Source organism: Pangasianodon hypophthalmus, chromosome 8, assembly GCF_027358585.1.
Source record: "Pangasianodon hypophthalmus isolate fPanHyp1 chromosome 8, fPanHyp1.pri, whole genome shotgun sequence".
Classification (NCBI taxonomy): domain Eukaryota; kingdom Metazoa; phylum Chordata; class Actinopteri; order Siluriformes; family Pangasiidae; genus Pangasianodon; species Pangasianodon hypophthalmus.
Window position 1 is genome coordinate 12364750 of NC_069717.1, and position 14208 is coordinate 12378957.

The following is a 14208-nucleotide window of genomic DNA, read 5'->3' on the forward strand; positions in this document are numbered from 1 at the left end:
TTCAGTATGTGGTTAAGCTCAAGCTTAAAGTCACAGTTAAGACAATGAAGCTGATCCTTGCCTTATGTGCCTTCGTGGCATTTGCAGAGTGCCTCAGGTAAGTACCAAAACTCTTTATTAGAGCAACATGGCAGATGTACTGTAGCTACTGTAATATAAATGGATCTCTGTGTTATTTTCAAATCCCTGTTACTTCTTTTTGTGTATCAAGACAGTTGTGCTTTTGTATTAATTTTGAAACCTGCTAGACCAATAGAAATAACACTGATTTTTCTGTCAGGGTGCCTCTGATTAAGGGTAAGACTGCACGTCAGAGGCTGCAGGAGAAAGGCCTGTGGGAGGAGTACAGGAAGAAGTATCCCTACAACCCAGTGATCAAGTTTCAGCAGACCGGGACTGAGTCCATGACCAATGATGCTGATGTAAGTTAACCAATACATATAGCACATCTCCTAGTGTATTTGTCCAAAGAGCAATATGCTGGCTTCTCAGTTTGTGCATCAGGTCTTGTTCTTGTCCATCTCAGCTTTCTTACTACGGTGTGATTTCCATCGGCACTCCTGCTCAGTCCTTCCAAGTGATTTTTGATACTGGCTCCTCAAACCTGTGGGTGCCATCTATCTATTGCTCAAGCCAGGCTTGCCGTAAGTATCATTGGGGTTACATAGGAGAGAGACGGTCAATGAATACAAGTCATATGAGTGCTTAATAGAAAAAAGAGAGGTAAATATTAGTAAACATACTTACATTAAACACCAGCTTATAGTAATACTGCAATCCTCTGGCAACTCTTTTCCATAACTGGCCAGACAGTAATCTCAGCACTTTTGCAGCACTAACAAACATCTCTGTCTTCTAGAGAACCACAATAAATTCAACCCAACGAAGTCCAGCACTTTCCAGACCAACAACGAGGCTCTGTCCATTCAGTATGGCACGGGAAGCATGACTGGTTACCTGGGTTATGACACTGTGACGGTATTCAATTTCTCCTATTGATTTGATCCAATTGATTTGAAATTATTTACAGGGCAGCTGATAAACAGAGACAGGTCCATAAACCATAGTGTTTTAATGCTACAAGGTTAACATATCTATCAAAAGGTGAAAGCCAATAGACTCCACCCTTTGCCCACTGAACCATTCTAAAAAAATACCAATATGATATACTAATATACTAATCCCATGTATAGTAATTAATATACTAATCCCTTCCACTACTTAGTTTCCTGCAACTTGCTGCAAGTTTATTGAAAATGCCCTAGCTAGGTTGGTATCATTTGTGTAATATGAGTCAAACATGACAATCTTTCCATTCATTGCTTTTAATTATTATTATTATTGTGTTGTCATTTCTTATTGTGAGCATCAGGCTTTTGGATCTAATGTAACTGGCTGAAAAAAAGTATAGACTTTCCTGTCATTTGAAATTTAAAATGAGTAAGATCCAGAGCATTTCTGTAGAAAGGGTATGAGACACTTCAACTAATAGGAAGAGTTAGATATTGTAAATAAGTGTACAGCAGTGAGTGACTCCTAAGCTTTTGTGCTGTAGGTTGGTGGAATCTCAGTGCAAAATCAGATCTTTGGACTGAGTGAGACTGAGGCTGCTTTCATGGCCAGCATGACGGCAGACGGCATCCTGGGTCTGGCCTACCAATCCATTTCCTCTGATAGTGCCACTCCTGTCTTTGACAACATGATGAGTCAGGGCTTGGTCTCCCAGGACGTCTTCTCAGTCTACCTGAGCAGCAAGTATGCCTATTTTTTGTCTCCTACTTTAATTTTAATTTGTTCAACTAAGAATCACTAGGGTTTATGTTACTGGTTATCCAGTTTTCCGCTCATGTTGTAGACTGGCGACATTTCCAGTTCAACATTTAGACAAGATTTAGAACGTTTTGAGCTTCAGATATACCAAATTGTACTGTTATAGTTTGAGTCTGAAAAATGACAGTATACCTCAATCAGGACTCTATTTAAATCCTACAGTGATCAGCAGGGTAGTGTGGTGCTGTTTGGTGAGATTGACACCTCCTACTACACTGGCAGCATCTACTGGATCCCTCTGTCCTCTGAGACCTACTACCAGATCACCATGGACAGGTAGGCAGGCTACGAACCAGGCACAATCATATACTGTATACAAAACTGAAATCTGTTAGATCATTGCTTTATATAAGTATTTACACTGAGGTGTGGTTGGTGATGTTCCTGGTATGGTGATGTTAAAGAACATTTTCTGAATGTTGTTTTTTAGGAACTTTTTCTTCCAAGAATGTTCAATTTGTCAAGTTTTTTTTTGTTGTTATAACATAATGTTTATAATGTTCAATTGTCTCTGGATTTTTAGATGTAGGAATGTTAACAGTATCATTGCCATGTTATAATTAATTGTTCTAATATAATTGGAACACAAACCATTATTAAACAGGAATGTTATTTTGGGATTGTTACAACCTAACCTTCTTAGAATCTTTTGAATACATACTTAATAGACAGAGATCATGCTCTGTTATAGCTTTCATTGAAACATTTAAACACTACAGAGTCAAAACCACATAAACATGAAAACCACATAAAAATCAAATACTCTTAGAGCTCACTGTACACCGTTTGCATTTCATACATTTATACATTATATATTATAAAATTATTTTAAAAAAAGCATTATAAAAAATGCTCACTAAACCTACACTGACAATGTTTGCAGTGTTACTATCAATGGGCAGACTGTTGCTTGCTCTGGAGGATGTCAGGCTATTGTTGACACTGGCACTTCCCTTATTGTTGGCCCATCCTCAGACATCAGCAACATTAACTCCTGGGTGGGCGCCACTGTAGACCAATATGGAGATGTGAGTTAATGTTTTAAAAACTTGAATAAAGTCTAACCAAATGTATAATTCTGCCTAGGAAGAAAATAAACTTTTTAATTAAAAATGTTGTCACGCTTTCATTGCAGGCTACCGTGAGCTGTTCAAGCATCCAGAGCATGCCTTCCGTTACCTTCACCCTTAATGGCTACACCTTCACCATCTCTGCTTCATCCTACGTCAGTCAGGTAAACCTAGGCACACTCCTCTTTCATATCATCAGCAAAAAGCGGCGTGTTTTAGGACACTTTTTCAAATTTCACTGTTGGACAAACTCAAAGTAGTATTTTTTTAAATTAAACATAGCACAGTTCCATGTAAAATACAAGTGACAAAGAATCCAAACATGTCATATTTACTATTTCATTTTTCCCCCTCTAGACCTCTTATGGCTGCAATACAGGCTTTAGTGGCAGCGGTGACTCTCTCTGGATTCTGGGTGATGTTTTCATCCGAAACTACTACACCATCTTCAACAGGCAGAACAACAGTGTTGGCCTGGCTCAGCTTGCTTAAAAGAGTGCAAAATGTAATTTTTCAAACTCTGCTTGATTTATCGTAGACCTGTAGTAGACCTGAAATTAAAAACATTTAAACATATATTGCAATAAAGACATCAAACTGATTGAATTGCTTGTAGATCTTCATTGTACTCTACATTCCACTTACATTTACATTTCATAAATATAATCAAAGTAGATCATGTGTTTTGTACACAAAACTTTTCAAATTTTAAGCAAACAGTTTTTTCAGCCATGCTAAAATTAATAAAAATAATCAGCTTATTGTTTTCAGTCCCTCTGCATTGAGAACACATTTGTAAAAGTTTGCATGAAAACAATTACATGTCTGTTTTTAATTCATTATAACACTAAACAAACCTAAATTCTCTGAGTCGACAACATTAAAGATACAAAAATATTAATACAAATACAGCATCAAAGTACTAAATATTAATAAACATTTTTGCAGCATGAAACTTATATACACTGATCAGCTACAACATTAAAACTACTGACAGGTGAAGTGAATGACACTGATTATCTCATTATGATTACACCTCTCAAGGGGTAGGATATATTAGGCAACAAGTGAACAGTCAGTTCTCAAAGTTGATGTGTTGGAAGCAGGAAAAATGGGCAAGCGTAAGGATCTGAGCAACTTTGACAAAGGCCAAATTGTGATGGCTAGACGACTGGGTCAGAGCATCTCCAAAACAGCAGGTCTTGTGTGGTGTTTCCAGTATGCAGTGGTTAGTACCTAACAAAAGTGGTCCAAGGAAGGACAACTGGTGAACCAGTGACAGGGTCATGGGCACCCAAGGCTCACTGATGCGCATGGGGAGTGGAGGCTAGCCCGTTCTGCTGGGAAATCTTGGGTGCTGGCATTCATGTGGATGTTACTTTGACACATACCCCTTACCTAAACATTGCTGCAGAGTAAGTACACCCCTTCATGGCAACGGTATTCCCTAATGTCAGTGGCCTCTTTCAGCAGGATAATGCGCCCTGCCACACTGCAAAAATTGTTCAGGAATGGTTTGAGGAACATGACAAAGAGTTCAAGTTGTTGACTTGGCCTAAAAATTCCCCAGAATTCCAAAAATTCCACAGCACACCTTCAGAGGTCTTGTGGAGTCCATGCCTCGACGAGTCAGAGCTGTTTTGGTGGCACAAGGGGAACCTACACAATATTAGGCAGGTGGTTTTTAATGGCTGATCGTTGTATACTTATATACTTACATACCTGTATATGTATATGTCTAATGACCATTAAAATCATGCTACGAACAATATGTTCATTTGATCATTTTGCCCATACTGAAATAAAGTGAAATAGTAGTGTTGTACATATTAAAGTAAGGTGATCAGATGTCCTCTTTTTCAGGATTAATGTATGATTCCTGTGTGAATTTAGTTAAAGTTAATAAAATAATTTTGTAATTACCATGGCAACAAACTTAAGTTGCAACAATCCCATGAATTTCTATTTGCTCTATGCACCTTGTACAAAACATCATTCATTGTGCATAATGCATAGCAGACAAAAACAAAAAACAAAACAAAAAAAAACATGGAGGAGTTTTGGAGAAGTTTGCCCTGCAACTGTACACAATTGACTACTTGTAATATCCCCCTCCCCATGTTAAACAGTCCTTTTATAACAACCATGCACTCTGGTGATTTCTAGCTATAAACTCTAAAACTATGCAGGTTGTGTGAAGGAGATTTGTTATCCAGGTGGCTAGGGACATTTTCCAGTTCTGCATCACATCAAGCAGCTTATCACATGTTTTCTGTGAAAGGAAATCTCACAACAACAGAGAATTTATATTTCACCAAGTCATCCCACGTGGAACAATGACGTGTGGACTGAAAAGGAAAATGTGGTTTTGGATACCAGGTCACCTTTAAGATAAGATATTTTGGGTAGCAGAAATTTCTTGTAAACTTTGAGAAGTTTGCCCTGCAGTTTGACACAGTTGACAGCTTGGAGGAGGAAGCTGACCATACTTCACACAAAAGAAAGTTGCAGGCAAGATTTCCAGACAAGATATAAAAAATAAATAGCCTACATATAGCCTTCGAAGTGGATGCAGCCACAGAGAAGCTGAATGTAGAGCAGGAAATTTCATAAAAACTAAGATTAAAAAAAAAGATGGCCTGTGTTAGTCACAAATCCATTGTAATGAACATAGCTTTAAGTATTTGTGCTTTTCATCCTGAGGTCTGCTGAGCAGTCTGTGATGGATGCTCAGTGTAGGCAGGGTTAGAAAGCTATCCTAGTTAAATTGTTCTCATAAGTTTCCTAATAACAGTTCTTAAGGTTCCTGATTTTAAAATGAGTTATAATTGATGGGATCATGCTAATTCATCCCTATAAATGCAACTTACATTCTTCTAAACCCATTTAGATAGATGGGTTCTTAGCTTTCAATCAGTAATTTCTAGCAATGTTCTATTTGGCTACCAGTATTAAGCCATTTGTCAATTCCTTATATGTTGCCTTTGTGTTGTTGATGTTTCTCTTTTGGCTGCTCCCATTAGGGGTTGCCACAGTGGATCATTGGCCCGTGGATTAGATTTGCACTAACCACTAGTCCTCCAGGGACCCATATGTTACCATTGTGTATTTTATTTATTAAAAATTAGACCTAGTTCAAATATGTAACCTTATTTTAAAATTTTCCCTTGTGTGGATGGCTTTATTCTTTTTGCTACAGTAGGCTTGCAGTCTCTAACAGTATGTTTTAACTGTCAAATTTATACAACCGAATTTTCTCTATAGATCTACTCAGAGGTAAAAACCTAAATAAATGAGTGGAGAAGCAAACGTGCATATGCTAACTGAATATTAAAATTGGGATGTATAAAAATGCTCAGCAGGTCTAGGTGACCTCAGTTTTGGAGTAATATGGAAGGAGGAAAAGGTCTAAGTGACTGTTCTTCAGGTGACCGTGAATGGCAATGAAGGACATGCATTCAGACTGGCAACAAGAATAGATTGTCCACACCGATTTATCAGTTCCGGTGATGCTTTCTTTATAATATTCTCGACAGTTGGGCGAGTACATGTGTGGCGTACACCCTGTTATGCTGTGGAGGAGTTTTACTGGCATGGTTTGGGTCCACTTGTTCACTTAGAGTGAAGTGTCACTGCAAATCAGTACAAAGTTTTTCTGACTGATCACCATTATCCAATATTGAAACATTATTAACCTGATGAGAGCGGTCTCTTCCAGGAAGATAATGCTCCCATCCACAGGGCATGACGGCTCACTGATGTGATGATGTGATGAGTATAAAGATGTAAATGAACCCAACTGAATACCTGTGGGAGATTTTGGACTGACATATTAAACAGCGTTCTCTGCCACCATCATTAAAACAACAGCTGAGGGCTTATAGTTTGGAACAAGGGTGTTCATACCTCTAGTAAATATCCAGAGACTTGTAGAATAGACTCCAAGGCACATTGAAGCTCTTTTGGTGCCTTACTAAGACACATTCTCTTGGATTTTCCTTGATAAGTTCCGGTGGATATTGTACTATTGCAGTCTTAAAAGTTAAAGCTCAGTCTTCCTTATCAGAATTATTATAAATAATCCACTGTGTGTGGAAAATAAAGTCACAAGTATCTAAACATGGCACTGTGTTTACATGGAAAATACTGATAACACAAAAGATGTAAGTCATGCCAGAATTTATCATTGTTTAAAATAGATTAGATTTTGAATCTCATATCTCGTTTTCTGCACACATAAATGTAACACTTCTTTAACCAGTTTGTTTAGTCACGTACTCTTTAGTCGACATCAATGTTAATTTCCTACTTCTTATTATTTCTTAAATTAACTTTTTTTATTTTGATGAAATTCTCAAATGTCGCATTAAGACCAGAAATCAGTAATAAATAAATAAATAAATAAATAAGTAAATAAATAAGTAAATAAATAACAATGATGCCTTTCTAGCAAACCATAACTTACTAGGTTTCAACCAACAAGTACACCGAGACAGTGAGATGAAGTTCTACCTTAATGTTTGATCAGTGCAAACATACATAATAGTTAAATATCATAAATTTTACTGAGAAATTTGTTATGGTCATGTATTTAGGTATATCCCTGCCTTGTTATATCAGCAATAACTTTATTGTTGTACAGCTTTCTCTCAATATAGGTGTAAGCGTAATGCCAGCGCATTATTGACATTTGATACAATTCATTACAGTGAAGAGGGGACCCAGTAACCTTGACAAAAAAAAGGTTGATGTTCCAAGATTAAAGCTCCGAAACAAATCAGAAAAACACATATGGAAAGAATTCCAGTGTTATACAACAAGATATTTCTCACCTAATCATTCTTTTATCAGCTTGACATGGAAAAGTAAAGGTAAGTAACTGTGGTCTAAAGCAGTATATAAAGCATCAGGTCTCTCTGTGAGTTATCTTATACAGAAGAGCCTCAGTGAAGAACATGAAACAGATTGTGATCCTGTGTGTGTTGGTCGCACTCTCGCAGTGCATCAGGTAAGACTTGACCTTTTATCAGAAGTATAAAAGACAAAATTTGGTGTTACTGTTTAAAGTGTCACTTTAAACACTTAAATGTACTATTTGTATGTCACTGAGAATGGGACATTTTACCTGTGCATTGATATACAAATGCAGCACATACCTTGCGTTACATACTAGTTTTTTTTTGTTTTTTTTTATTATGCTTATGTGCATGATAATAATAAATGATATTAATATCATAATAATTTATGGTACAGGGTGCCGTTGATTAAGGGCAAAACTGCACGGCAGAGGCTGCAGGAGAAAGGTCTGTGGGAGGAATACAGAAAGAAATATCCCTACAGACCCTGGATCAAGTTTGATCAGACTGGTCAAGAGTCCATGACCAACGATGCTGATGTACGTTAACCACAACCAGGTTTTTTAATTAGGATTTTTCTTTTACCCATAATGAAATATATATTCAATATATTCATCGAGCGGAAGGGATGTTCTGACATATATTCTTGTCCCTTTTAGCTTTCCTACTATGGCGTGATCACCATTGGAACTCCTTCTCAGTCCTTCACAGTGCTTATGGATACAGGCTCATCTAATCTGTGGGTGCCGTCTGTCTACTGTTCAAGCCAAGCCTGCCGTGAGTGTTATAAGGCTTGAAGCTGCTATAAGGCTTGAATCTTCATATCTAAAGATCTTGTCACTTTCCATGGGGTCAGATGAATTTTGCATCCATGGCATGCAAAGTGGGACTAGATTATGTTTATTTTTTCTTTAGAGAACCATGATCAGTTCAATCCACAGCAGTCCAGCACTTTCCAGAGCACCAATCAGTCTATCTCTATTCAGTATGGCACAGGCAGCATGACCGGCGTCCTGGGATATGACACTGTGACGGTAATTATAATTTCTTTGAAACATATTCTAATTGAATACTCATTGAAAGTCTTTCTGGGCAACAAAGGAAATTTACATTTTTAATTTTAACTAATTTAAGAACGCCAATTCATATTAGAACCTAATGTCTTAGACTTGGTCCTTAACCTGAGATTTGTTAAGATCACTAAAAATTTGCAACATGAAAAAGTTGCATTTTTGTTTCAGTGGCATCTCTTAATTAATGGCCTATATAGATATTTAGATTTTTAAAAATAAATAATACAGTCATCAACGCTTAAACGTCTTGTCTAGTACAATTTACAAATTCATGTTTGTCTTGTTGGTGGCATGGCATTACTGTCTGATTTTCTCCTGTTCTTGTAATGAGCTCTGGGTTTTCTGAAATTCTGGCTGACATGCTTCATTACCTCAACAAATATACAAATAACAGTATTAAGTAACAAAATGGCATTTAAAGTCACAAGAAAAAATAAAATGTCCTGTGTTAAAACTCTAAAATATTACAGGACTGTCTTGGAGTCGCAGGATTTAGTATTTTTATCTGCGTTAAAAGGGGAACTATTTTTAAAAAATCCATTTTAAATGTGTGCTTTGATGTAAAGATGCAAATGTTTATTATTCTTTACTTACTTCTCAACCCTTTCTGAACATTAAACTCAATTAAATTGCAAGATTAATTAATTGCCTAAACCTAAATAACTGAATGTTATGTTACTGGAGAGTGACTCCTAAGCTTTTGTGCTGTAGGTTGGTGGAATCTCAGTGCAAAATCAGATCTTTGGACTGAGTGAGACTGAGGCTACTTTCATGGCCAGCATGACGGCAGATGGCATCATGGGTCTGGCCTACCAATCCATTTCCTCTGATAGTGCCACTCCTGTCTTTGACAACATGATGAGTCAGGGCTTGGTCTCCCAGGACGTCTTCTCAGTCTACCTGAGCAGCAAGTATGGTGATCCTTAAAACAGCTCTTTTTGTAGTGTATCGTTAATTATCAATATTTATACGAAATAAGTAAAATCACAGCAAGATCTGTCATTCAAGACTGCTTACCATTTCAGTTTAAAATTCTTAAGCTCTGAATGCTTTGAAACGTTTTCAGCCAAATTTATATAAAATTATAATGTTATCTCAAAGCTATGCTAGGTTTGTTTTGAGAAAGTGAAATGGGTCTATTTAAATCTTTTAGTGAGCAAGAGGGCAGCATGTTGTTCCTGGGAGAGATTGACACCTCCTACTACACTGGCAGCATCTACTGGATCCCTCTTTCCTCTGAGAGCTACTACCAGATCACCATGGACAGGTAATCTGCCACATGCTATAATCAACTATATACTGAATCCTGGAGTCAACAGAAATAATATTTGCAATAGTCTCTTTAGCTGTTTTTAGAGTTTGATACTTTGGCAATTCTTCTCGTTCCTGTCCATCCCTCCTGCTCTTATATTATAACTCTACACTGTAGTTACATTATTCCTTGCTGCACTTTTTATTTGCTGAATTTTCAGTTAATCACCATGAAATGTGAGCTTTATCTGGTCTTTGGCAGTGTTACCATCAATGGACAGGTTGTTGGTTGTAGTGGTGGTTGTCAAGTTATTGTTGATACTGGAACGTCCCTTATTATTGGACCAAGCAGTGACATCAGCAACCTGAATGCCTATCTTGGTGCCCAGACAGACCAATATGGAGATGTGAGTGGATGAATAATTATTTTTTTTTATCTGCAATGTACCTACCTCAAACCAGTCCAAAACTGGCTTTAGTGACAATACCAAAAATGTTTTTATTGCAGTCTATTGTGAGCTGCAGCAGTGTCCAGAGCTTGCCTTCAGTTACCTTCAACATTAATGGCTATGCCTTCTCCATCCCTCCATCATCCTTTGTCACACAGGTCTGTATACCACTCTTTGTGTCTTAAATGTTCAAACTGTCTGAGAAGAGCGTTTAACCGTTTTGAGCTGGAACACAAAGAAATGGATGTAGATGAGTAATTCAATCACATTATTCTGCTTCTAGGGCAACAGTGACTGCCAAACAGGTTTCTCTGGTGGCAACTTTGGAAGCAGCTTCTCCTGGATCTTGGGTGACGTTTTCATCAGGAATTGGTACACCATCTTTAACAGAGCGAACAACAGTGTGGGCCTGGCTCAGGTGGCTTAAGAACTAATGGCAATATGGATGAAATATTAAACCTTTATGTCTGTTTTTGCACGTTTTATCTGAAAAATCTGAGAACAACTAAAATGACAAGCAATAAATAAAAATATCAGCATTTCAAATCAACCTGTTTACTGCTTTATCACTTTAAAGACATTAAAGGTTAATTGATGATACTGGATCCATCTGGATAAAAAAAGATTTTGAGGTCAAGATGTACAAAATATCATATTGGGAATTTGTAGGAACTGCCAAACAAACAAACAAACAAACAAACAAAAATGCCCTGGCAATGTTCACATATGTAACCAAACACTCAATAGTCTCTAAATTAGTTAATGTTTATTGCACATGTGTATGTTCTTGATGGTTTACACTAATATAAGCTAACACCCCATGTGCTCAGAGCTTCTGCTGGGTCTATTATTATCTTCTTAACCACACTGTAATCCATTATTCCTGTGTGCTTAACTATTTGAATCGCAAGCACTATGTTGAAGTGCACCAGTGGTGGGAATAATATGTCATGGAATTTTTTTTTAAAAGATCCTCTTCAACATTTCCATTTGTTCCATCAGATGCAGTCAGCATGACACAGTATCATGTGTTTTATACTTTAAAGAGAAAAGTTTTTTGGTGATACCAATATTATCTTTGTTGTTCATGTACAGTGGGACCCAAAAGTCTGAGACCACATTGAAAATCTGGGATTTTTTTTTTTTTTTTTTAATTGGAAATAAACAGAAGGTTTTAGAATTATTTAAAACAATGAAAATAAATGTTCAATATCTTGAATATTTAATATGCACTGTCATTAAAGCAAAAAGGGGACATACCAAATACTCTGAAACTCTGAAATTCATATAAATATTTCAAAGACTCTATTTTTCATTAAGGTTGTTGTGAATAATATAATTTGTTATGAAAATTGTTGTATTAAATTAGAAACGAATGCAAAATAGAAGCATTTTCACTTGTGTTCTCAGACTTTTGGCCCCCACTGTATTAGACAAGTTCATTTAATATTGACTGTCATCAAACTTATTTTGAGCAAAAGCAAAGTTTGCAATACACATACACAGTTAAGTGAATACTGGCATGTGCACACTTACACAGTATAAAAGCTCATTTCTTGTTTGACCAGAAACCAAAAAACACCCCCAAAAACCTTTAAAAATTGTTTCTACACATATTACATAGGCTGCAATGGCCTATATTTTAATATTATAATATTTCAGTGGCAAAAAATATTTAAATCAACCACTCTAATAAAAACAGTCACATATCATGATGTTTTCACTGATCATAAAACCCCTGCTATTGTAGCATACTCTACGCTGTCCTGTGTTTTCAGTGCATTGCCTGAATCAGGTCTTGAGTTGTGGATGTCCAGGTTGGCATATATGTTGGAAGTGTTTTCATGGAGCTTGAAATCCACTGTGGTGTAGATGAGCTCCTGAGGTAGCTGCTGCAGAATGCAAGTCAGAAATATTACAAGTAACGCAATATGATGTTTCAAAATGTGTAGTCAAGTGAAAGATATATCCTGGTGTTAAAATAGGTTGCATTTGTCCTAGACATGTGAGGATGATTCAATTAGATGAGTCAGTCTTACTTGTGTGACGTTGGTTGCACTAGGGAAGCTTCTACCACATTTTTCTGAAATCATGGAATACACTGTGTTAAGTAATACGGATTCATGCTATCTATACATAAGGGCTTGACAAAACATAAAAATCCTGTGATGTTACCAATGTTTGAAACTCATCCCTACCTCTTGATTTCTTTTTACGGTAGACCACAGTCAGGGTGATGGACATAATGAGAATGATTACCACAACGCCAAAAATGGTTCCCAGTGCGAATTTCAAGCTCCATTTATTACTGATGAGCAAACAAGAGTAATAAGAAGTAAAACTTCTTACCAGTATGATACCAGTATGCAATTTTTCAAATTACTGTAGTCAAGAGCAATGTGAGCAGTTTCTAAAATGTAACATGACTAAACACATAGGTTGTCATATGCTATCAATGTGTGTTAAAGATAAGTAGATTATTTAGTGTTTGTGCTTACCTAGATATCTCCTGGTGTTTCTCTAAGAGGTGGTGCGCTAAGCTGACTGGTGAGATGGTGGATTTTGGAAAGGATAGTATTGGGTTCAGTTCAGTCTCACTATCTGAATCGACATGCAAGAAAGCAAGCTCATTTAGGAAATAAAGCAATATTTCAGTATCAATATATATTAATCAATCGACCTTTAAATACCTTTTCAACCTTTTCAGTATCAATATATAATCTATCAATCAACCTTTAAAATATATTGTTGTAGAAGAAAAAAAAAATCTGTTTTAGAACATGTAGGCAGTTCCTCAGAGTACAGAAATAGACAGTATGATATAATTATATAATAAGAGGTTGTTACAGATCATCTGATCCAAGTTAATTAATTAAGGTCTTACCAGCTATAACAACTTGAAAATCTTGGTAGATGTGTCTTTGTATCCCACGGATTTCACATCTGTATATCCCAGCATCCTTTGCACGTACATCCCAGATTCGTACATCAAATGTTCCAGAGTATTTATAGGTTTCTATTCTTCCTTTGTAAGCATCATGAACATATGCATCGCTAGTCACAAAAATTATGCACCCATAGATAGTAAACTTACAACAGGACTTCTCATAGTAATTGTAGTTTGGATGAAATACAAATCTTAGAAGCATTTCTCCAGACAACTCCAGATGTAGTTGTCCTTTTGTTGGATTTATACCTGATGATGCAGACAATGTAGACAACAATAAGATTTTTTTTTTTTAAATGTTTTTTTTTTAAATAAACACAAGTAGACACAACCTCACCATTTGTGAAACAGAAAAGGAAAAAGTAGAAAAGCTTCATTTCGGCTCCTCAGTCTCACAGGCTTCCTTACAGAGCCAGGATGATTCTGCTCAGTGATTGAAATGAGGAACCACACTTATGTTGAGTGGCAGGACTGAAAAACCACTTTACACATGAAATCTCTTTCAACCTCTGGCACTTCCTCAGATTACAACCTTTTGTCTTGAGGATGATATATTGCCTTACAGAATTTCCCCTTTTTCAGAATGAATTCATTGTAAAAAAACAGAGCAGAAAGAAAAATCTGCAGTTAATCATTATAATAAATCCACATAAAAATAATTAAGTACTATTAAGTACTATTAATTAATTAAGTACTATGACTATATAGAATTAACTAACACCCTAATGAGAA

At 36.5% G+C, this 14208-nt stretch overlaps 3 protein-coding genes across 3 annotated transcripts; 2 read left to right on the forward strand and 1 right to left on the reverse strand.

Moving 5' to 3' along the window:
* On the forward strand, positions 1 to 3501 carry LOC113531099 (pepsin A). Its single transcript, XM_026921593.2, has 9 exons — positions 1 to 97; positions 281 to 422; positions 527 to 644; positions 860 to 978; positions 1556 to 1755; positions 1993 to 2106; positions 2714 to 2858; positions 2966 to 3064; positions 3258 to 3501. The coding sequence occupies exons 1-9, from the start codon at positions 45 to 47 to the stop codon at positions 3390 to 3392; spliced, it is 1125 nt and encodes a 374-aa protein (XP_026777394.1). The 5' UTR covers positions 1 to 44; the 3' UTR covers positions 3393 to 3501.
* A 4339-nt stretch (positions 3502 to 7840) lies between these two features.
* LOC113531715 (pepsin A) lies at positions 7841 to 11074 on the forward strand. The gene is made up of 9 exons (XM_026922582.3): positions 7841 to 7908; positions 8154 to 8295; positions 8416 to 8533; positions 8672 to 8790; positions 9541 to 9740; positions 9983 to 10096; positions 10343 to 10487; positions 10589 to 10687; positions 10813 to 11074. The coding sequence occupies exons 1-9, from the start codon at positions 7856 to 7858 to the stop codon at positions 10954 to 10956; spliced, it is 1134 nt and encodes a 377-aa protein (XP_026778383.3). The 5' UTR covers positions 7841 to 7855; the 3' UTR covers positions 10957 to 11074.
* Positions 11075 to 11120: 46 nt separating this feature from the next.
* LOC117597857 (uncharacterized) lies at positions 11121 to 14178 on the reverse strand. Its single transcript, XM_034306863.2, has 6 exons — positions 13814 to 14178; positions 13414 to 13725; positions 13028 to 13130; positions 12728 to 12837; positions 12569 to 12612; positions 11121 to 12421 (listed from the first exon to the last, which is right to left on the reverse strand). The coding sequence occupies exons 1-6, from the start codon at positions 13851 to 13853 to the stop codon at positions 12257 to 12259; spliced, it is 774 nt and encodes a 257-aa protein (XP_034162754.2). The 5' UTR covers positions 13854 to 14178; the 3' UTR covers positions 11121 to 12256.
* Between the last annotated feature and the right edge of the window lie 30 nt (positions 14179 to 14208).

Coding starts and splice junctions, on each gene's coding strand:
- LOC113531099 (XM_026921593.2), top strand. CDS start 45: ATGAAGCTGATCCTTGCCTTATGTGCCTTCGTGGCATTTGCAGAGTGC. Junction 98..280: donor GCATTTGCAGAGTGCCTCAG/GTAAGTACCAAA, acceptor TTTTTCTGTCAG/GGTGCCTCTGATTAAGGGTA. Junction 2,859..2,965: donor CTGTAGACCAATATGGAGAT/GTGAGTTAATGT, acceptor CTTTCATTGCAG/GCTACCGTGAGCTGTTCAAG.
- LOC113531715 (XM_026922582.3), top strand. CDS start 7,856: ATGAAACAGATTGTGATCCTGTGTGTGTTGGTCGCACTCTCGCAGTGC. Junction 8,791..9,540: donor TGGGATATGACACTGTGACG/GTAATTATAATT, acceptor TTTGTGCTGTAG/GTTGGTGGAATCTCAGTGCA. Junction 9,741..9,982: donor TCAGTCTACCTGAGCAGCAA/GTATGGTGATCC, acceptor TAAATCTTTTAG/TGAGCAAGAGGGCAGCATGT.
- LOC117597857 (XM_034306863.2), bottom strand. CDS start 13,853: ATGAAGCTTTTCTACTTTTTCCTTTTCTGTTTCACAAATG. Junction 13,131..13,413: donor TTTTCAAGTTGTTATAGCTG/GTAAGACCTTAA, acceptor ATGTCGATTCAG/ATAGTGAGACTGAACTGAAC. Junction 12,838..13,027: donor AAACACCAGGAGATATCTAG/GTAAGCACAAAC, acceptor TTTGCTCATCAG/TAATAAATGGAGCTTGAAAT.